The following is a 22,791-nucleotide window of genomic DNA, read 5'->3' as shown; positions in this document are numbered from 1 at the left end:
TATATATGAACTGTTGTTGAGAGGGCAGTTTCACAAAAGGAAAACTGGTATTGTTCAGAACTGCACCCCCCACCCCGAAGAACAACTATGCCCTCTATTAAAAAAACAACCAGAAATAATTTAACCCTCTGTAATGTGCAACAACCCACTCCTACTATATAACCCCTCTGAAGGGAAAACCTCCCCTCCACTTTCTAAAATTGAGATGGTCAGCATTTCTTAGCATGTGCAAAAGAGGGTTCTGAGGGCTCCATGATGCCCATTGGCAACTCAAAATATTATATAGATCCGACAGAAACTTTTGATAGATTCTCGTGCATAAGGCTTCTTGGTCAACATACCGTAGTAGTCATGGGATATGAGGACTGGTGCTGTTGTGAATAATGTATAGCTTTAGCAATGGGGAGTATTGCGCACTGGGCTTTCCCCCCGGGTCTGTATTGAGACTAGGGAATTTTGCTTCTCTTAGTGTCTCATTTTTCCAGACTTAAATTTAGTTCTCTACATTTTGCAGTAATTAGCGACTTTTTAAAAATCCTCATTAAAATTCACCAGAATTTTAGTGCAAATTTCTCCTAATAAACCCATTTTTCTATGCTGTTTTGACTACTGAACTGTAGATATATTTTTGCAAACGATTTCACTTAATATGCATTTTGGTGTTACTTTCACAGTACGTTTTTATGCACACTTTCCCATTTTGTAACAAGCATTGCTTGGCAAACTGCATAGCAAAATTCAGAGGTGTGAATTTCAAAAGATAGCTGTGCTGCAGTTTGCATATTGTTTTGGAAAGTGAGAATTCGATAGATGAGATTTTAAATGAGGCCTGACTCAAACTGCTCCCCCAACCCTAATTAAGACAAGTTCTATTCAACTTTCTTTTAAAATGATCTGTAGTTCGCCATGGCCAGTCCTCTAGCTAAGCTTTCAGAGGACACAAAATGATTCAGGATAGAAAAATCCCAAACTCTCCAGACTTGGATGAATGGGCAACAATATGGCAAATGAGATTCTGTGTAAGTAAATGCAAAGCATTGTGTACACACAGGGGCAAAAATCCTAATTTGATTTATAGCATGGATTTAGAACCTTTTGAGATAGAGGTCCACAATCTCTCGTGGGGAATCTTTGTGGGTCTCACAGGCTTCTTGGGTGGGCATCAGAAAGCAACCTATGCAACTTATATGCACTATGCTAGTATGGTGTTCAGAACAGAGTAGTGAATTTGGACTAGGGAGACACAATTAGGCATAAACACACACCTGCCATTTGCAGAATTACTCCTGCCTGTCACGTTCAATATGACTTGCACATACTTGGGTCTATGGTCAATAATCCCTTATCGTTTACCAAATACAATTATGTATGTTATTCCTCTTCCTGCCACTAGGGGGTACATGGTAATAATAAAGGAGAACACTTGGAATCCAACAGAAAAGGCTACATAAGCATGATCTGTATCTATTTTTCTTAGCAAAACTTTAAGTATCTTTTAGTCAGTGGCTCGTCAGTGGTGTCCCCCCCCCCTTTAAGTTGGGGTGGTAGCATCCAATATGGCTCAGATATTTTCTATACTTATCAATATATAAACACCCATCTTTTCCTATGTTGATGGTGAGTTATCTTTAAATGGTTGGCTTTGTAATCGTTGAGAAATGGCACTTCATTCAGTGCACATATCACGTTGTACTCTGTGTTTTGGGTAGGTTGTTGATGATGTGGCATCTTGTATAGGAAATGCTAATCCCAGCCAAAGACCCTCAGTTTTGCATCCTTGACAAATGCCTTGTGGTTGTCTTTCCCAGCGCAAAGCTGCTTTGGGAGTGGATCACCTGGAGCAGAGCCAATTTGGACTGAAGGGATGCTTAACCTTTTTCCTGCCTGTTGCTCCCCCGTCCCAGTTTTCTCCCTGCAGGGGTTTTAATTGTGACAGGCAGGCAAAGGGTTGAGAACTTTCCCAAAGCTTCTGCTTCTCAGAAAGCCTTCCATAGGCTTAGCTATAACATTTCTCGGAAATAATAATTTTTGCTGGAAGAGATTATTTCCAAGAAAAACTTGGTGGCAGGATCACAGGGTATATGCTTCAAATTAAAGCCATTGTGCCATAGGGCCTAATGAAGTCATCTCATCTCCCCACTATTACATTGTATTAATTGCAAAAGTGCCAGATTTATTGAACTGAATGCAAACCTTTGTGCCTCCTAGGATTTTTCTTAATGCAAAACAAACAAAAACATAAAGTGCATTAGAACAGTGAATTGAAGTGTTGCTTGACATCTGATCATATATGTTGGACAAGTTTACATAAGAACATACATTGACTGGGGCGGACGAAGGCTTTCCGCCTCCTGGGGCGGCACCGTGGGCATGCACACGGGGGTGGGGCGTCGCCCACGCAGCATGCATGCATGCATGGCAGTGCCGTGCAAGACACATGCATCAAACGCGCATGACACATGTGTCATACCGGCGGCTCAGCTCTAGCACTGGGATCCTCCGCTTGCAATCTCAGCGGAGGAGCCTGGGCAGCAGCATCCCCATACGGATGGCTGAGGTTTGCCGGCAGCTCAGCTCTAGCGCTGGGATCGCGAGCGGAGGATCCCAGCGCTAGAGCTGAGCCACCGGCCCGGCAAACCTCAGCCCTGCATGGGGATGCTGCCGCTTAGGCTCCTCCGCTTGTGGAGTGCAGCCGTCAGTGGAGGTGGCTAGGGGGTGCGCTGCCCCCGGCAGAGTGGAGCCCGGGGGCCCCCCCATTGCTACGCCCCTGTACATTGAGCCTGCTGGATCAGACCAGTGGCCCATCCAGTTCAGCATCCTGTTCTCACAGTGGCTGACCAGATGCTTATGCGAAGCCTGCGTGCTAAGACAGGAGCTCAACAATTTCTTTTGATGAATAGGGCGAGTCTTATAATCCTTTCAGCTAAATAACATCTATGTGTACCTAGGGGATTTAATTTAAGATGCACGTATTATTAATCTATCCTTCTCTCTCTCTCTTTTAGGAGGAGCTGGTGAGCTGATTGACCGAGGAGACAATACCTATGGTGGAAAATGGGTCATAAATCCGAGTGGCGGCTTGATTTCAAAAGGACACCCACTGGGTGCCACAGGTAACTCAATATAATCTTTTTTTATCTAATGCTTTTAGTATTTGTATATGGGAAACATGTTTGTGTGTTACTTTGAGCAATGTTTTTATTAGGCCACCTTTTATTTGGTTTAGAGCAGTTGCGGATAACTACTGGATTTGCTGATCTGCCATTTTGACAAGGCTGAATTGCAGAGACCTTGTCACCTGCCATAGTATTCCTGCAGTCCTATAGTCTCTAACCTGGGAGTAAATCCCAGTGGGATTTCACTTGTGAGTAGGCATGGATCAAACTGCACTCTTAAAGCACAGGGCTGGTAAATCCCTCTTTGGGTGGAATCCAACATAACGCTAAGTGAAAATTCCATCAGTGCAATGATTTCTGCTTCTCTAATGGAGTGTTCTTTCCCTCTGAAGTAGATTTGCAGAGGGGCACACTAGGGTGATGACTTTTTTACAACCTCATTTCCCTGTATCATAATTTGATGAGCTTTCATTAAAGATTAGATAAAATCTTGCTTTCAAAGAGATTTGATAAAAAAAAACCCTCACACACAAAATGATTTAAAAATTTTTTATTTATCAGTTTTTTGACCATTTTTGAAGTCACTGTAAGCAGATATAAAATTGAACCCAAGCTTTAGATCAGGCAACCCCAAACTTTGGCCCTCCAGATGTTTTGGACTACAATTCCCATCATCCCTGACCACTGGTCCTGCTAGCTAGGGATCATGGGAGTTGTAGGCCAAAACATCTGGAGGGGTGCAGTTTGGGGATGCCTGCTTTAGAGTCACATATATACAACATTATATAGGGTCATCAAACACAAAAGGAAGCTTTTTTTAGCTGCAGTAACAGTATAGACGCCGCTAGAGGACGATGTTTTGCTACCTCTCCTGTAGGTTCTTTTGCCAGCATGCCCGGCAGGGTCTGCTGGCTGAGTTTTGAGGTCCCCCCCCAAAACGGCATACAAAAAAATTAAAAACGGTTTGTGCGTAACCTTTTTAAATATTTCAATGGAATATACCTCATTTTAGTCATTAACAGGCAAAGGTTCATCCATTTGTGCTACAGGAAATAATTTTTGAGGGAAAAAAATGAAAAAGTCATCACCCTAGGGGCACACATTGAGGACAAGGAAGTCCCCTGCACAAATGGAAATCCTTGCAATGATGAGAGGCAGTAATTGAATACCAGCCTTTGTTTTCCCCTCTCCTCCTTTCATGGACACAAGCATCTGCTTCTAGTAGGCTAGGGAGGAGGCAGGTTGAGTGTCTTGCCCTGGCAACTTGTGGACCAGATGACCTCCCTTGGACTGGGAGTGCTAAGCAGGCTTCTGAATTATTCGGGTTTGTTTCAGGCCTTAACATTTCATACATTAGCATTAATCCTAACTTGAGTGTCACTGAGAAATGCACCATAAGTCTCTTTCTGTCACAAGTCCCCCCATGGAGTAGCAGTGGGGGAAAAAACATTTCTCACATCCATGTTTGATGTGTTCATCCAGACCTAAACAGAAACGGATCTAAATAAAATAAAAAAATTCCTTCAGTAGCACCTTAAAGACCAACTAAGTTTATATTTTGGTATGAGCTTTCGTGTGCATGCACACGAAAGCTCATACCAAAATATAAACTTAGTTGGTCTTTAAGGTGCTACTGAAGGAATTTTTTTATTTTGCTTCGACTCAGACCAACACGGCTACCTACCTGTAACTAGAAACGGATCTGTTTGCCAAACATTTAGCATTTCGAAGCTCTTGCAAGCTCTTCATCAAAAATGTGGTGCTTCATAGCAGAGTCAAGCTGCCATTGTTTCAGGGAGAAAATCAGACATTGACCCAACTAGTTCAGTATTGCCTACACTGACTGAGAAGTCCACAGCTGGTTTATTAGTAAAGCACAGCCCACAATAGGAACTCAAAACAAACTGAAACATTGCAGATAATTTGTGGCTTTTTGCATGAGTTTCGGCACAATGCTGATGTTTCTCCGGTTACCATCCTATTCACAGACATCATTGATGGGTAAAGTTGTGCTTATTCTAGAGTTAATCCTGTTTTAAAGATGGCTGTAAGATGTGATTTGATTTTGTCTTGGAAAAACTCTCAAGACGTGGGACTCCTGTCGATTTAACTTAGATAGTTTACCATTTCTTCCACCATTTCATTTTTGGCATATTTTTGCAGCCATGAGCCCCGTGGAACGCTCTTCCTCAGGGTGGCTCACCAGGCACCAACACTGATATCCTTTTGGCCACAGGCAAAGATGTTTCTCTTTCCCCAGGCATTTGACTATTTTATGTTTTTCTTTACAGTGGTTGGTGGGGTATATATTCATCCTTCTGAGGGCTTTCTCTTGTGGTTAGACCTGTGGTTAGACCTGAGATAGAAGGGTTGTTGTTATGGCCTGATTACTGTGCTTTGCTTTTAATTAACTTGTTTTTCATGTATTGCATCTTTTTCTATTATTTGTAAGTTACTTTGAGACAGTGGTGTAAAGTGACTAAAAACCTTAAACAGTGATAATAAAAATTGTAAAAATAATACTGGAACCTTTTTTTTTTAAAGAAAGCCAAGTTCTTAAAATTTAATAGGAACTTGTAGAAAGGTTTGCCCCCCTCCCCATTACTACAATAATTTAAATTTCGACATGGAGTCTTTGGACGCTTGTGCTATTGTAGATTGCTTTCTAACTCCTCAGTAAGCAATGCGGCCCTCTAATTTACTATTTGTTCTTTCAAAAGTGGTGGCAGGAATTTATCAGTTAATTTATCAGCCCTTTAAAATATTGAACCGTACATTTGAACTAGTTCGTTAGCTTCATTATGATCTCTGGCATGGAACAGTTTTTTCTGTGCATCCTTACTGGGCCTCCTCGTAATCTGAACATTGAGGGCGAGAGTGTTAAGGGTGTCAAGGATTCTGCTGGTGTGCAGAAAGTTGGACTTCAGCCCTGCAGTTCTGTGCAAACAAGGGTTTGACAGAAGTTGCATGATTGTTTGGGCTGACTTCAGCATTGATCCTGGAGAGAGATCACTCTTTAGTCATAGTGATGCAATCTCCTATGCTGTAGAAACTTTGTCACTCCACAGCTTTTTAGTGCTTAGTCTGTGTGCAGGAGGTGATCGTCCTCCACCTTCTGGAGCTAGTCTGTTGGCAACATTCTGGGAGCTAAGGGCTGCCCCCTAAGAGATACAGCACACAGTAGCATCTTGACTGCTTTGTAATTATGGTTTGGTTTCTAGTCTTTATAGTAGAGATCCTCCACTGGTGTAGATGAAGGGTGGGGATCTGTGACCCTCTAGATCAGGCATTCCCAAACTGTGGCCCTCTAGATGTTTTGGGACTAACTCTCATCATCCCTAGCTAACAGGTCCAGTGGTCAGGGATGATGGGAATTGTAGCCCAAAACATCTGGAGGGGATGCCTGCTCTAGATGTTGTTGGATTCCAACTCTCATGGGAGTTGAAGTTGAAGTCCACTAACATCTGGAGGGCCACAGGTTTCCTATTCCTGATTTTCTAGCAAAAGATCAAATCCTGGCCAGGAATAGAGCTGGATGTCTTCAGGAAGCGATGGCCTAGTTTGTGAACTACTATGAGAAGGCAGGACTGATATTGGTGTAGTCTTAATGTGACACAGTCAGAATAGCATTTAGGAGGGTTAGAAGGGCTATCTGTGACACGTAGGAGGACTCTAAATGGATTGCATATATCCTGAACTTACCGTAGATCAAATTCAAGTCTTGAGTTTACAAAACAAATGTTTAAATGGGAAAATATATTGCAGCGCTATTAACTGTGAAGGGGAGTACATGTTCAAATGGCCAGGTTTTCCTGCCATTAGCAATTGATGGTACCGTGTGTGTTTTGCCATATTAACTAGCATAAATGGCCCTTGGGTTGATTGACACTTCATGATTGGAGTGCTTATTGTCAGGGTCAGTGCCAGGGGTTGGCATGGCTGAGCACTTGGAAAGGCCCACACTTCTGTAGGGGGTCTGTAGCCAAGAGTCCTTGCTGCTACTCTTCCTCCCAACCTTATGGTAGCCTAGGGCAGGCAAGTGAAAGAAGTATGGCAGTGAAGAGAAGGAGCTGCTGCTCTCCCTGATTAACACACCCACCAGTTTTTTCCTAACAAATGACCAGGCAGCATTGTTGAGGGGTTGCAACAGGTGCCGGTAAGGAGGAAAGAGATGCAATGGGTGTGTCGTATCTGAGGTTCCTGGACCTCCACATTCCATTGCCAAGTTTCATTTATCCCCAATAGCTGAAATGTGACCACAGCTGAAGTTAAGTGACAGATCTATTGTTGCAGCAAGGGTGGCTAAACTGTGGTGGCCCTCCTGGGTGTGCCAGATTCCAGGGTAGCCAGTGCTCAGGGGAGTGGAAGTTGCCATTCAACTATATATCTTGAGGACTACAAGCTTTGGAATTAATTTGTCTAAGAATCCAACCTATGGAGACTGATAGGATGTCTTAGGAAAACAATGTATTAGCTAGATTATATTCACTAGAGTTGCCTCAGTGTCATGAAAAATGCTTTCTAAAGAATATCTCAACTCCAAGCCTGCGGTGAGTCAGAACGCTTGCCTTCTGAGGAAAACTTTTAGAGGAAACTTTAAGCCATACAGAGGTTTTATTCAGAGTCTGTTTTTTCATTGGTGGTGGTGTGATTTTTATTATGCTTTCTTTTGTGGTTGTGTGTCTGAAATACGTGGCAAGAAGAGGCATCTATCTTAAAATTTTGAAGTTACTAAAAACTTGTATGTTTGGAGCATTTTCTAAGACTTCCATCTGATGCTCATTTAAGCTAGGAGTGAAGCTCATCGAACAAGACGGAGCTTACTTCTGAATAAACATGTGCAGGCTTGCCCTTGAGCTCCAATATTTTAATAAACAGGAACAATATACTACGATCCAGCCTCACATGAAATTTGGGACAGCATTTTGTTCCCCAGTCACTCTGTATATATTGAAACATTTACTGTTTAAAGGCTCCTGTTAATAGCTGTTGCTTTAATGTATCTTTTAAGCATAAATGATTCATTCTGATTGCTCAAACATTTGACCCACTTCCTTTTGCTTCCTCTCGGCTGGGCGTAATGAAACAGCATGATGCTCTTACGGTATAATACAGCTTGATCTACATTCTCTGCATTTGATGCATTAGGTCTGGCTCAGTGTGCTGAACTCTGCTGGCAGCTAAGAGGAGAAGCCGGAAAGAGGCAGGTTTCCAGTGCAAAGGTTGCTTTGCAGCATAACTTGGGCCTTGGAGGTGCTGTAGTCATAACTCTATACAGAATGGGCTTTCCTGAGGCTGCAAGGTGAGCTTTTAATTTTTGTGTGTGTGCACCCTCTTTTGCAAACCTATTATTTGTAATCTTACTCAGCTTATCTCATTATCTTTAAATATATTATTGTATCCAGACAACTGCCATACAGAACTAAATAGTTTGAAATCCCATGTCCTGTTGCATGATCTTAGTGGCTTATTTCTGCATTTGTGTTCTGCTTTAATACCAAATTAAACAAGGAGAAAGTTGGGGGTCCTGTTGTTTCTTTATAGCAGGCAGGATATTGCTTGTAAATACAAATCTGTTGCTCAGCGTTTTATTTATTTAATGCTAGCTACTCTGGTTTCTTCAGCCACTGGAAACTTTAATTGTGGTTTTGGTTATGGATAGAATTGCTGTGTCTTAATCATGTTCTCTGAAGTCTGGTTCCATGTTGAAACAAGAAAACAAAAACTTTAAAGTAAACAACAGTTAAAGGAATGTGCAGAATTGGCAGTTTCAAAACGATTTAGAAAACTAAAAACAGGCAATGGAGACGGGCTATAAACTGAGTGTGCTTTTTTTAAAAAATGTCTCAATACTTCTGGATACATAGTAAGGAAATTGACTTGCAAATTACAGTACTCACAGTTGCCTGTGGGTTTCTATTTTATTTGCCTGCTGAGCAGATTCAGATAACATCCTAAAGGTTACACATTAAAAGCCATTAAAATTAGATTGCAGAAAATATACCTAAGTGTAAATTGGTGTGTGACCTTTTATCTTTAGAAATTCCTCTTTCAAGCCTTTGTTGAAAGGCATCCTACTCGCTAAAGAGCTTCATAAATTCTTTTGTATGTTTTCTTGCCAATAGTGAAGCAACAAGTCACAGGTGTTTGTTGCATACTTTTACACTGCAACCTGGATTTTCCTCCTCCTGTATTCCAACTTGGGTTTTGTGGAGATTCAGTGGGATTTTGGAAATGTTTTTCAAGTCAAGTCGTTTGCAGTAGGGAGAGCCACCCTACTCTAAAGATGAACATCTTTAGAGACGTTTAATTCATATGAGCAAGAGTAAAAAACACTGATTGATTGCTATCAAATTAATGAAAGGTTTCTTAGAGCGGAGGCTGTTTGGGTTTGGCTGTTTCAGGGTTGGAAAGCCCTTAGGTGTGGGAGTAATTGCCAATCTTCAGCTGGCCTCTCCTAAGGACTCACATTTGCACCTTCATACACACTTCTGCACACTCACATCCACATTCATGCATGCATGCATGCAGTCTGGTCTCCATTTTCATCTATAGATCTCTCGCTTTCAAAACTGGGTTTAACAATACATTGGATTTGCAGGCTTTGCTGCTTTGCATTTTAGAGCAGAGGAACTTGCTCTCCAGCCCTCTGAAATGTTAGTGCTGGAATCTATGCTAATAATTCCCATGCTCAACTAGAAAAATGAACCATTAAACGTTTGATGCATTTAGATTCTTTCCCAACATATATAATGCAATCTGTCCCAAGTTCTTGATATATTTCCCAAGGGCTTGGGAGAGGTTGCATTTTCTCATCACAGCAATCCACTGAGGAAGATGAGGCTCAGAGACGGTGATTTGCCAAATGTGAATTTCAGACATCTAAATCCAGTGCTTTTTCAGAAGATAAAATCAGTTAGATTTTGCTCGCATTGTAGCTGCCTCTGGCTATCTAATTGCAAAATCATGTTGTTAGATCTTCCCTGAGTATGCAGCTTGGTTATGTAACTGAAGCTGGGAGTTAATAGCGGGTAATTAGGTGAGAGGTGACTTTGTTGCAGAGTTTCATTGTACACTTGCCATAATTATTGTTTACTGTTAGAGTTACTATGCTGAGATTGATTACCTCTAGTAATTAGTCTAAGCAACTGGATTTCGCTTATGTGGTAGGACCAGAAAAAAAAAATTGTGTTCCCATTCCAATATTGGTGTATTCTTTTTTTTCTCCAAAAAAGCAAAATACTTATATTAGGGTGAAAGGAATATGCAAAATGCCTCTCTCATCTGTGTTTCTAGTGAGTGAAGGGGAAAGCACTAGAGCAGTGATGGCGAACCTATGACACGCGTGTCAGATGTGACACGCAGAGCCCTCACTGCTGGCATGCGCCCCATCGGCCCATTCACGCTGTTGTTGTTGTTTTCCCCCCATTTGTTCTCCCGCTCCTCCTACAGCTTGTCTCCACTAGAGCTTGTCTCCGGTACAGCTTGTCTCCGCTGTTAAAACCTGGATCCATTTTTGTTGTTGTTGTTGCTGGTAGCCAGAGATTGGTTTTTTAAGCCTTTCTGTGCTGTTTGGTCAGCAGCTCCCCCAAAAAAGCTCAACAACTCTGGGCACTTTGTGATAAATAAGGGGTTTTTGGTTTGGTTTGGTTAAATAGTTAGTTTTTGGTTTATTAAATACAGTTATATATTACAATTATACATTTTTGTTATTTAAACTATAAATATCGCAAAATTGTGGTTTTTTCTCTCGAAGTGACACACCACCCGAGTTATGCCCGGTTTTTTGACGAATTTTGACACACCAAGCTCAAAAGGTTGCCCATCACTGCACTAGAGAAATATCTCCCCATCCTTCTGAATTACAAGGATGATAGAAGCTCAGTTCCTCCCCCCCCCCCCCGTGGGATTCCGGAGCAGTTTCAAAAACCCCAGCAGAATTTGATGATGTGACCCTTATTTGTTTGCATGTGGACAATACTCTGAAATATATAAGTGGACTCATGGTTACCCCCTTACCACACGTCTTAGGTCATGTTAATTGTCTACCCACCTTATCACAGAGACATCTATGGTTCTTCAATTTGAAATAATTGAAAGAGATGACATTCCCATGCTTACACATGGGTACACAAAATACACTTTGGGGTGTGCGCTACAGTCACTCAGGTAAGCTTAACAAATCTTTGTGACTTTCTCCCATTTCAGGAATAGGCAAATCCAAGCTATTCCCACCAGGGCAGCTGTGGATGGATTTAAGGCAGATTTTGTCTTCAAAGAAATTGAAAAGAAACTTCAAGAGGTATGTAAAGTAACAAAACATGTTTATGGAATAATTTTGCGAAGTTGCAGTTCATGTTTTGGCAAAGGATTACTTTCCTTGAAACAAACTTGTTTTGCCAATTTTTGTTCCGGTTAGAAGTCAAATTAATAGTCAAGTTGAACATTTTTATTTCCAATGATTACTTTCCCCCTTACCCGCAGAAAAGAAGGTTGTCCAAAGCAGGGCACAATTCTGTCCTAAGACAACAACATAGTGATTTTGTATTCAGTTTAGATAATAGCTGACGGAGGCCTCTGACGTACAACTTGAACTTTACAGCTTCTTTAAAAAATTCAGCTGTTGCAACTTGTGCAATAGCAGGCATCATACTAAAATAACTCTTTGTGGGATTGAGTGTCATTAATCAATTTTGAAAGTACAGTATAAGTTTGGGAGGTATGGATATTGGGTTATATATGGAGAATTCCATATATGGAGGGGCCCCACATAAAAGCATTTAGCCTACCCCTGGAGGCAGCCTCTTCACTCACACTCACACGCACACCATCTACAAAGAATCCCTCCTATTTTGCATATGCGCATCCTGCTACCAAGAGAAGTATTTGACATGGTTGCATAGCTGCTGGATCCAGACCCCATCTACCTACAGGCTATATGAAAGGCAGACTCCACCATGCACAAGAGTTGGAGAATGACTGAGGGCAAGCAGTGTCCTCTGGCAGGCATTATGAGTTTGCACAAAACCATTCTTCGCATTCTTATCTATTATCCCTATTGTACGCTCCCCCCAGAGGTTAAGCTTGCAAAATGCTATGTCAGGTATTTTGTCCATTATAAACTGGCCCTAGCAAATGGTTGCTTTGCAGATGGTAGTACTGTAGTGAAGTTTCTCGTGGGTTCCCTAAGTTAGATTTCTCAAACTCTAGTTAGAATTCCAGAGGCAGCAGCTTTATATAATGCTGGAGTCGTTTCTGCATCCGTAGCTCAGTTGCTTACACCAGCCGGGGTGGAAGGAGAGAGGGCAGACAAATCCTACCAGCCCTAAAGCTGGTGCCATGAATGCACCTGATACCATCGTGCGATGATGGCAGTGGGGCAAATTAGGATCCAGCAGATCTCGGGCTGGCTCGGCCTCTCCCCCTGGGGCAAAAAGGGGCTTTGGATTGCAGCCTCAGCACGTCAGCAGCAATTCAAACTTAATTTCAGAGCGTACGGTTGCTATGCTTTTTGTTCAAGCTGGGAACTCTCCGACCCCCCCCCCCCAATAGCATGTAAAAGAAAACAAGTATTAAGAGACCCCTGCGCTTAATTTCTCCTATACTTAATTTCCACTGGTTTTGTAAGAGAAGCTCAACATTTAAAGTGCCTCTTTGCATTGAAAAATGCTTTAAAAAACTGGCCTCAAGTTGCTTGCATGTGTCAGTGTTTCCCTAGTTAATTTTCCAATTTATCTGGGGTATGCCAGCAATCTGATATGAACAGCTTGGGGGAAAAAGATTACATGGATTTTCCTGGGCTTAGAATTCAAATACTGGGAAAGCCTGTGATTTTTCCAATAATAGAAGGAGGGGGAAAACACTCAATAAGCAGTGTATGTCATGCTGTTTTTCAAACTTGTCACTTGGTAGAGCTTGTATACATTGCTTACGTCATCACTCTGCATATCAAAAACCTGTAACGAAGAAGAAGGGTTCTAAACCAAACTTCTCCGCTTGCATTCTCTGCCTTCATTGATTTAGCCTTATTCTTGGCTGAGCATGAAATCTGGAGTTGGGAAAGTAAGCAAAATAAATTGCCACCTGAGTGGTTTCAAGTTTAGCACAGAGGTCATAATCAAGATAACCAAATGATGCTTCACATGTTGCCTCAGAGGTAAATCCTGTTACATTCCATGGGGCTTGCTTCCTGGTCTAGGAGTAGCCCATGTGGTGCTTTTCAGGTGTTGGACTGCAAATGTGACCATCTTTGACTATTGGCCATGCTGTCCGGGGCTGATGGGAGTTGTAGTCTGACAACATCTGGAGGGCACCATTTTGCCTCCCACTGCACTCAAAATCTGCAGGGGGTTGCACTGTCCGTCTGCATTCCCTGCTGAGGTTTTGTTTTTGAGGGGGAGGTGGGGCTAACAGCATCTCTGAAACAAGGCTTTTCAGAAGGCTTCCGTGGTACAGCATGGGGGGGGGGGCGGCTAGGCTGCAGTTCAAGGACACAGAAGCAAAAGTCCTTCTGGGCCCTGCAAACCATAAAAGAGCACATAGGGCAGTCCAAGCATGCAAACATTTAGCATGGTGTGGAAATACCTAATGCATTCTGTAAGTTGAAAATGCTGTCGGTTTTTGGTCTGTGATATATTATTGTTTCGTGCTGATTGCAGGAAGGGGAACAGTATGTCAAGAAAATTGGTGGTATATTTGCCTTCAAAGTAAAAGAGGGTCCTGGAGGTAAAGAAGCAACTTGGGTAGTTGATGTGAAAAATGGTAAAGGCTGTGTGGATTTCGACTCAGGTCAGTACTGCTTTTGCCACCACAAAACACCAATGTTTTATTGCAATGTAAGGTAATGCCACTTTTAAGTACTGTAGGTTTGGTTGCAAAATAGGAACATATTCAATTAAAGGGTGGCAAGTGAGTAACAGCTGTATATTAATTGTGCAAAAATAATCATTTGAAAAGAGCCAATACTGCTGTAGAGAAAGAAATATGTACTGCATTTCCCCCCATTCGACTTTGGATTGGGCTCCATTTATCAGGCGAAGATAAAATGCTTGCCCTTGGACATAGATCAATTGCGTTGCTCGAAAATGACATTGGCAAGATAGCATCTGTTCAAAGAACTCTCTGCAATCCATAAATGTTTATGCAATGCATGTGGTTAAAGAGCAGCAGTATTAAGAACAAGGTCTGCCTGTTCTATTAAGTGCCAGTAAGGCTGCATTCCTATGTACACTTAACTAGGAAATTAATCCCATTTTGCAATCATGGAATCCTGTGGAGGATAGTGCTGTTAAACTAGTAATGAAAAGGTTTGAAGCGCGTTCTGGTTACTGCTGCAGATGGAACTGATATTGACACTCCTATCTCTCCACAGCAGTGTGAGATTTCAGGGGGTTCCAGGCACTTATCCCAGGGCCCATTTTCCCATTGGTTTTTATGCTATATGGTTTATTTACACATATATACAACTTAGTCTAGATTGTGGGAAAACAGCACTTTCACATCCCAAAGGGGTCCTGTTCCTCCCATTGCTGCAGCCTTGGATTCCAAGAAGCTCCAACCATCATTCAGTCAAACCTTGATTAATTCTAACTTTCTGAACCCAAGAGTTACGGGTGACTGTCACCCTCAAACTCTGGCACCCTATAACAATGTAATGGTTTAGACCCAGAGTGTCCCTTCAGCAAGCTCCTCCTGTTCACAGGTGAGACACAGATCCTACAGAGGCTTAATAAGACCAAAGCTGGTTGAGTTTTGCATCCTGTTTTCCACCTTGGCCAACCAGTTGCCTTTGAAAAGCTCACAAGCAGGACATACATAAGGGCTTTTCAGAGCAGTTTTTCAGGATACACAGGTGTCTGCAGGGGAGTGGAGAAATATGAGAGAGTTGCGTTTTTCTCCCTCCCCACTTCCTCCGGCAGGAGGGTCCTATGAATGGAGTTTCTGGATCCAAGTCAATGACAATATTTAAATGAGCTGAATTTTACAACTGGGCTTCTGTGGCTATGAATTGGCAGTATCAGCAATGTATGAAGTGAAGAGTGACTTCCTTGATAAGGGGAGCGGATCTGCATTAAGGCTTCTCTGTTAGAAAGCAAAATACCCTTAAAGCAGTCCTTAAAAAAACCTTTTCCTGACCATTTTGTTTCATCTGTCCGCTATTTACAGATAAGAAAGCTGACTGCACAATTACAATGGCTGACGCTGATTTGCTGGCTCTGATGACTGGCAAGATGAATCCGCAGACAGTAAGTGAAATTCAGAGGAAGTGCTATTATCCTTCTAGTTTAATTGTTCTACAGGCTTATTTTATAGCAGAAAACGAATGAGAACAACCTGTGTTCCTTTTCCTCCCAAGTTCTTTAGACTAAATGATGGTTGACTTAATTCACCACCTGTTCACATCAGAATTGCTGCAGATGGGCAAACACAGGCTATTTTCATTAAAAGTATTTCCAAAGCATTTGGCAAACTACTTAGCTGGCAGTCACTTTTGTGCAGATGGAAATGTTCCTTTTTGAAAAGGCTTTTTTATTATTAGTTGGCTTGATTTACAACATTGTTTCTTCAGTATTAACAAACAGAAAATTCTCCTCTGAGGTCACTAATGCCAGGGATAGATAATTTTCTGTCCAATAATGAAAACTGGTGGCAGCCAACATGGTGCCCTCTAGATCTTGGTGGACTTAAGTCCCATCATCCATGATTATTGGCCATGCTGGCTGGGGCTGATGGGAGTTGGAGTCCAACAACACCTGGAAGGCACCACATTGGCCATTTTGAACAGTGGAAGCTTTCATCAGGTGTAGACAAACTAGCAGCTTTTTCTCATTGGCTGCATTCACACCTCATGGTAAGCCAAGTTTTGTTTATGGGTTACTGATTGTGATTTGTTTTGGAGAAGCAAACCATGAGCACTAGTTTGCATGTCAGAGTTGGCCAAGGCCTGTAACTTGTTGCAATTCAACAGTGTTCCATAGTGCACCACTAGTTCACAGTTAAGGGCATTGCTTATGTTCTACAATGACATGCAGAAGGGGCCAGTGTGTATCTCAAAGTCATGTAGCCATCACAAATGACTAATCTATATGCATTTTTACATGCATTTGATCTTTTTCTCCTTTTTCATATATGTTGTCTGTGGAAGGTTTTGCATGCATTTAGAGAAGGCAATCTAAAATTTAAAATATTTTATGGCAGTTTCTCAAATTACTTGGATTTGAACTTGGAAGAAGTGATCCAAGGAGGAAAAATAAGAAGCATTTACTTGGAAAATGTAATTCAATCTCTTTTTAAATTTCTTCTAGGCGTTCTTTCAAGGCAAATTGAAGATTTCTGGGAACATGGGCATGGCTATGAAGCTACAGAACCTACAGCTTCAACCGGTCAAAGCTAAACTTTGAACCACCGACTTCAAGATGCAATTTAGATGTGAACAACGTGTTTAATATATATATAAAAACTAAGCAGGAACTAGATGTTGGAAGTAGCATGGGACAGGTTTTCTGAATAGGTGTGATCAACTCTAGCTTTCCTGAGGCCTCTGTTCAATGGAAATTTTGGCACCATGTTCCATAAATCAGCCTAAACTATTGCAAAGTAATAAAATATTAGTGGTTGGCATAGCCTTAGGTTGTTTATAATGGTTAACACCAGCATGATGTATAACAAGCCCTGATTTTATCTCACCTGAAACCATTAAAAAAAAATCTAAATCAAGGGATCAGCCTCCCATAAATTCTTGTGAAGTTGAAAAAGTAGGAAGAGTGATAGAGAATATTACCTGTTTGGCAAAAAAAAAAAAACTTAAACAATTTCATTTGTATCTTAAGAATACTTCCATAGCAGCTCAAAGAAATACTTTTTTACTTTGGCTGGGATCCAGAGAACTATTTTAGGTAGGCCCTAGGGCTTGGACATACTCAAGTGAGGGCCTTTCTTTCTTTCTTTCTTTCTTTCTTTCTTTCTTTCTTTCTTTCTTTCTTTGAGTAACAGGCGCACACACATGCCTGTCATACAGACTGCTTTTGAAATACTACCTAGTTTCGAAGGTGGTGGTATTGTGGGTGAATGCTGGAGAAACAGAACTCCAAAGCTCCCATAGGTAAGGAGAACTACCGGTAGTTATATTGATTTATTTGGATCCGAGCCTTCATTGAACAGAATTTCCAAATTCCCATATGAAGGCTTGTTTTATCATGTTGGAAATCAGATGGTTTGCATTAATTGCAATAACATTTAATTGTAGTGCTTTCTCCGTACCATATGCTTACAAGGGTAAAGGGTAGCACTTTTTAAGCACTTGTTTGGTTTTAACTGTGCTATACAGAGTTCTGGAAACTGATGATTCTTTAATAAATTCATATATAAATACTATTCATTTTTAAGTCATTCTGTTTCGCAGTAATGTGTTCTGATCTGAAAGTTTTCATACTAAATTTAAATCGATTCTTCAGTTTGAGCTGGTTTTTTTTGGCAGTTTTTATTTGATTATAACAGAGTGCAGTACATAGAAGTTGCATGGTTAAGATCAGATGACACTGGAATGTATGCAACATTTAGTTCAGCAGACTGTTACTTTCATGTTAGCATGGAAAGCTACTGCAGTGCTTTGTAGATTATGCAGGCCTCTGTGTTACAGCTCATGGAGTAGGCTGTTCAAAACTGAAACTGCAATGTAGGCCAATGAAACGAGTTGTTTTTCCTTCTGTTCTGCTCTAAACAGCAGCCTAGGGTCAGAAGTCAAATGCGTCTCTTAAATGTTATTCCACATTGAAATACCTCTGGAATCCCTAAGCGTTTCTACATTCTGTGCTTTAGTAATCCTCTTGCCAAAAACATTTCCCTGCTGTTGCTCTGACAGGTGTGATGTGTATATATATCCTTTTCTTTTAATGCCTTTGCGTTGTATAATTATGAGAATCTTGGAAAAAGAGAAACTGTACTCAGTAGTAGACCATATATTATGGTAAATTGGAAACAGATGTGTATAAACAAAATATGTGAGCATCCTGTTTCAGCAGAAAAATACCTGTCTTCATGTAATGGACTCAGGAACCAGCTGTTTATCATAGTTTAAATTGTATTTTTAGGCACCTGATAGCCATGTTCCATCTAAAGACACATGAAATTGAGACTAGGAAATGATTGAGGCTTCTCCTCTGTAATTTAATGGAAACATGATAGGTTTTGTCACACAAATTCATATATTATGATTCTGGTATCTGTATACTGGTGCCAAACTTGGTGTGAAGCAACAGTAAGATCATGGCTTGAGATGCTGCTTAATGCATTAGAGAACTAGGATGGCCACTTCTTTAGGTTAAATTTGACCACATATTTTTGACCCTGGTAAATAACGCTGAAGTCTGATTCACATGAAGTTTGTTCCTCACATCTTTATTTCACTTTCTAGCCTCCTAAAATGATGATAATGATGGGAACCCAGCAGGTTGAAGTTCATGTGAATCTAAGCCCAAGCTTCAGTTTCCAAGCCAAAATTTTAAGCTAGCAAAAGATCATTTTAATAATAATTTAACTTATAATTCAGTGCAGCCTGGTCCTACTTGGATTTTCTGTTATGCTCTGGTGGAATTAAAATTTGCTTAACTTGATATCCCCTTTAAATTACTATGAGATAGAGTTGAATACATGGGTATTATCAGCATAATTCTAGATTCTTTAAAAAAACCCAAAAAACTCTACCCTACCCTTTAGCATAGCTGCTTCCACGCAACTAGCAAAGTACTAAAACATTAGTATTAATTTGCATCCTCAGGTGTCTTCCCTATAAAGAGTGGTGTGAAACAGGGCTATGTTCTCACCTCAACTCTTTGGCATGTTCTTCCTGTTGCTCTCCTATGCCTTCAGCTTGACTGAAGACGATGTGTACCTCTATTCTGTTCAACCTGGCATGTCTCCATGCCAAGACAAAAGTGTGGTGGGTTCTTATCCAAGAGATGATGCTTGCAGATGATGCAGCCTTGCCAGAAGGAAGCTCCGAGGAAACTCTATAGAGACGCATCAACCGTTTTGCCCAAGCCTGCAAGGAGTTCAGCCTCACCATCAGCCTGACAAAGACGAACATTCTGGGTCAGGATATCACCAGCACTCCATGCATCATCACGGGTGACCACACGCTTGAGATTTTGTTGGCCTGGGCTCCACCATAATCAGCAACCTCTCCATCGATACTGAGTTGGGCAAGCATATTGGATAGGCAGCTACAGCAATGGCTTGCCTCTCCAGAAGGGTATGGGAGAATGTGATGCCAATATCCAATACCAAGATGAAGGTCTACCATACTTGCATGTTGAGCACGCTGCTTTATGGAAGTGAATTGTGGGGAGCTTACACATGCTAGGAGCAATGTCTTAATGCCTTCCATATGCACTGCATCAGGAAGATTTTGGGCATCACGGGGTCTCAAAGAAAGAGACGCTCTCCCAAGCCCACATTCCCAGCATGTTATCCAATGTCAGCTCAGACACAATACTGTACTTTTCAGTGAAAACAGCTAATGTGTTTGGGCAACAGTGACCTAAGTGGTAAGAGACTAAATATGAAGGTATATGTCCAGGTGCAGGCTTTGAGGCGCTTGGTATCGCTGAAGAGCAGACTGAATTATTTTGCTTAAAGCTGTGCACAGCTCTTGACAATCTAAACCTATGTTCACCTATGTTAAGCAGAGAAAATGTAGGGAACCACTCACTGAGGTGCTTTCTACCTATATTGAGAGGAGGAAACTGCATTTAAAGCTGGGAGAGCTTTTTTTTAAAAAAAAATTCTGGCGAAAACAAACTCTTGTAGGTTGTCTGATGGGGAGACCTTACTATGTCAAAGTTTAAAAGCTTCAAATATAAGCTTTCTTTTCCTTTCAACATGTATGCTGATATGGTCACTAATACTTGAATAACAGCATCTCTTTAGTGAAAAGCTATTCTTTCTGGTTGTGATAAAAGTGCCAACTTGGGTGTTAAAACTACTCATTCATCAGGGACAAGTAAGATTTCCACATGTGGAAGACAAACACTGAAAACAAATCCCATGTAGTCTGGAACCAATTTGTGTAATCCTTCACAAACACAAACAGATGTGCCACTTGTCCAGGCGGCACTGGAGCTTAGCTTGAAGTCTCTAACTTGTGAAAAGTGGCAGCTTAAAATGCTGGACACCTTTGGCCTTGATTGTGCTACAGCTTGGCATTCTGCTCTAAAGGTGTTGTAAAGGTGGTCAGTGTTGGTACAACAACTGGTAGAAGACCCATTCTCAACCTCAGAAAAATAGCATTATTCAATCTGCTAAATAGCCATCTTCCTCTCTTAATTCTATGTGGTAGAGACTTATGTGGTAGAGACATGAACCAATTATTGCCCACTTCACAAATTAGGAAATACTAATTCTTTGCCTAACACATTTTTTGCAGCTCTGTAAGTGTCTTCCTTCCACACAATAAATCAGATGTAGTCATTTGCCCAGGAACTCAGCCAATTCCACACTAGTGCTCTTCAAGCATTCTGCAATCCGTTGGAAGAGAGGTTTCAGAACCCATTTGGTACTTGAGGTAGTGATATCGTCCCTGTTATAAACTTGTAAGACCTGTTGCCATGGCAGAGGCAAAAGTATGCAGCACAGAGTTGTAATGGGCAAAAAACTTCAAACACTTTATGTATGCAAAATGAGAGGTTTGTTAACTCCCCCCCCCAAGTAAACTAGGTGCTGTTGACTTAAAATTGACCATCAAAATATAGTGGAACCTCTGTTTTTGAACTTAATCCTCTCCAGAAGACAGTCTGACTTCCGAAATGTAAACCGTAAACTCAATACGGAAGTCTCAATACAATTGTTGTTGTTTAGTCATTTAGTTGTGTCCGACTCTTGTGACCCCATGGACCAGAGTACGCCAGGCACTCCTGTCTTCCACTGCCTCCCGCAGATTGGTCAGACTCATGTTGGTAGCTTGGAGAACCATCTCGTCCTCTGTCATCCCCTTCTCCTTGTGCCCTCAATCTTTCCCAACATCAGGGTCTTTTCCAGGGAGTCTTCTCTTCTCATGAGGTGGCCAAAGTATTGGAGCCTCAGCTTCAGGATCTGTCCTTCCAGTGAGCACTCAGGGCTGATTTCCTTCAGAATGGATAGGTTTGATCTTCTTGCAGTCCATGGGACTCTCAAGAGTCTCCTCCAGCACCATAATTCAAAAGCAGCAATTCTTCGGCGATCAGCCTTCTTTATGGGAAACTTAAAACAAGCCACGTAGCACGTATGGCTTCAGAAAATCGTTCAAAAACTGAAGCAGTTACTTCTGGGGTTTCAGCATTCAAAAGCTGAAATGTTCGATTAAGGAGATGTTCGACCACCGAGGTTCCACAGTATTAAATAATGGCTGTAGGAAGCAGATAGAAATTTTACTGTTCAAAATAAGGACAGTAGAATCCCAGAATAATGTTTATACCTTTTTAAAGCCTGGACTAGAACTTTGTGTAAGATGAGATGCTTATAGGGGGAAGCAAGGCTAGTCCACAACATTTTACTGCCTGAGGTAAAACAGCAAAAAGTTTCTCTTTTGAAAGTTGTATCTGAAGAAGTGTGCATGCACACGAAAGCTCATACCTATGACAAACTTAGTTGGTCTTTAAGGTGCTACTGGAAGCAATTTTTTTTGTTTGTTTCTTTTGAAAGTGTGTGTGATCTCTTTTTCTGAGATCTCAAATAGAAATCATGTAAGGGCCCTGCCACCACTCCCTCCACACTTACATTATGCTCCTCACTTTCTAGGCACAGGTCTGAGCACACACTCCCTGGCGCTTTCCCCACAAAAGTCTGCTCTTCAATGCTAAATTGGAACAAATGGCAATTCGGGTTTCCCAAAGTAAGTTCTCAGATGCAGCACTTTGCAGCATGGACCCGTGCCTAGAAACATAGCACAAATTAAAGTATGGATGAGCCCTTAGTTTGCCTATATTGAGGTGTGGGCAAGAGGAAGCTTAAAAATGCTTGGGTTCAAAAAGTTTCAGAAATGCTTTTAAAGCAAATGCCAACTGAGGGCATCTTTTTCATGCACTAGTATGATTAAGTCAGGTGTGGGGATCTTTTGGCCAACCAGATGTTGCTAAACTGCAACTCCTATGTTGTTCAGCAACATCTATTCTAGAGGGTTCCACACCTCCATTATGTTTTTGAGGAACTGGGGATGGAGAAGACAGAACCCTACTGGCTAAGGCTATACTACTGTACCAAATATTTCTCTGTTTTGATTTAAAGCAGCGATGGCCAAACTTGGCCCTCCAGCTGGTTTGGGACTACAATTCCCATCATCCCTGACCACTGGTTCTGTTAGCTAGGGGTGATGGGAGTTGTAGTCCCAAAACAGCTGGAGGGCCAAGTTTGGCCATCACTGAATTAAGGCCTCCTTGCCCTCCAAACTCACCATACACACACAGTGTGCGTGTGTGTGTGTGTGTGTGTGTGTTTTCTGATACTGTTGTTGCATGTGTGGTCCTGAAGTCATAGAGTTCAGAATAAACCTTAGATCTGAGTCATTTTGCATCAAGCAGCCAGTTTGCTTTATACAAATATGCACTTCCCTCTCACCAGCTTTTGGGAATAGCTTAATAGTCCAGAGGTGGATCCATTCCAGTTAAAGTAAGCCAAGATTTTGTGGGTGGGGAAGGTGGAGGGA

General features: G+C 41.5%; 1 protein-coding gene across 2 annotated transcripts in view; it reads left to right on the top strand.

The window, feature by feature from the left end:
• The window catches only part of SCP2 (sterol carrier protein 2), a 29,083-nt gene extending 11,594 nt beyond the window's left edge, over nt 1-17,489 (top strand). Inside the window, exons 11-16 of one of the 2 annotated variants that reach the window (XM_035121587.3) lie at nt 3,006-3,113; nt 8,265-8,418; nt 11,325-11,418; nt 13,775-13,904; nt 15,282-15,361; nt 16,421-17,489. In XM_035121587.3, coding sequence (XP_034977478.3) covers nt 3,006-3,113; nt 8,265-8,418; nt 11,325-11,418; nt 13,775-13,904; nt 15,282-15,361; nt 16,421-16,516 — 662 coding nt within the window. In that variant the 3' untranslated portion in view covers nt 16,517-17,489. The remainder of the gene's footprint in view (nt 1-3,005; nt 3,114-8,264; nt 8,419-11,324; nt 11,419-13,774; nt 13,905-15,281; nt 15,362-16,420) is intronic. The other variant, XM_088674053.1, reaches the window with a different exon arrangement.
• Nucleotides 17,490-22,791: the final 5,302 nt, after the last annotated feature.

Source organism: Zootoca vivipara, chromosome 7 (genome assembly GCF_965207765.1).
Source record: "Zootoca vivipara chromosome 7, rZooViv2.hap1.1, whole genome shotgun sequence".
In the NCBI taxonomy this organism is placed as follows: domain Eukaryota; kingdom Metazoa; phylum Chordata; class Lepidosauria; order Squamata; family Lacertidae; genus Zootoca; species Zootoca vivipara.
The sequence above is the reverse complement of the archived record's forward strand: the minus strand, read 5'-3'. Positions and strand labels throughout refer to the sequence as shown.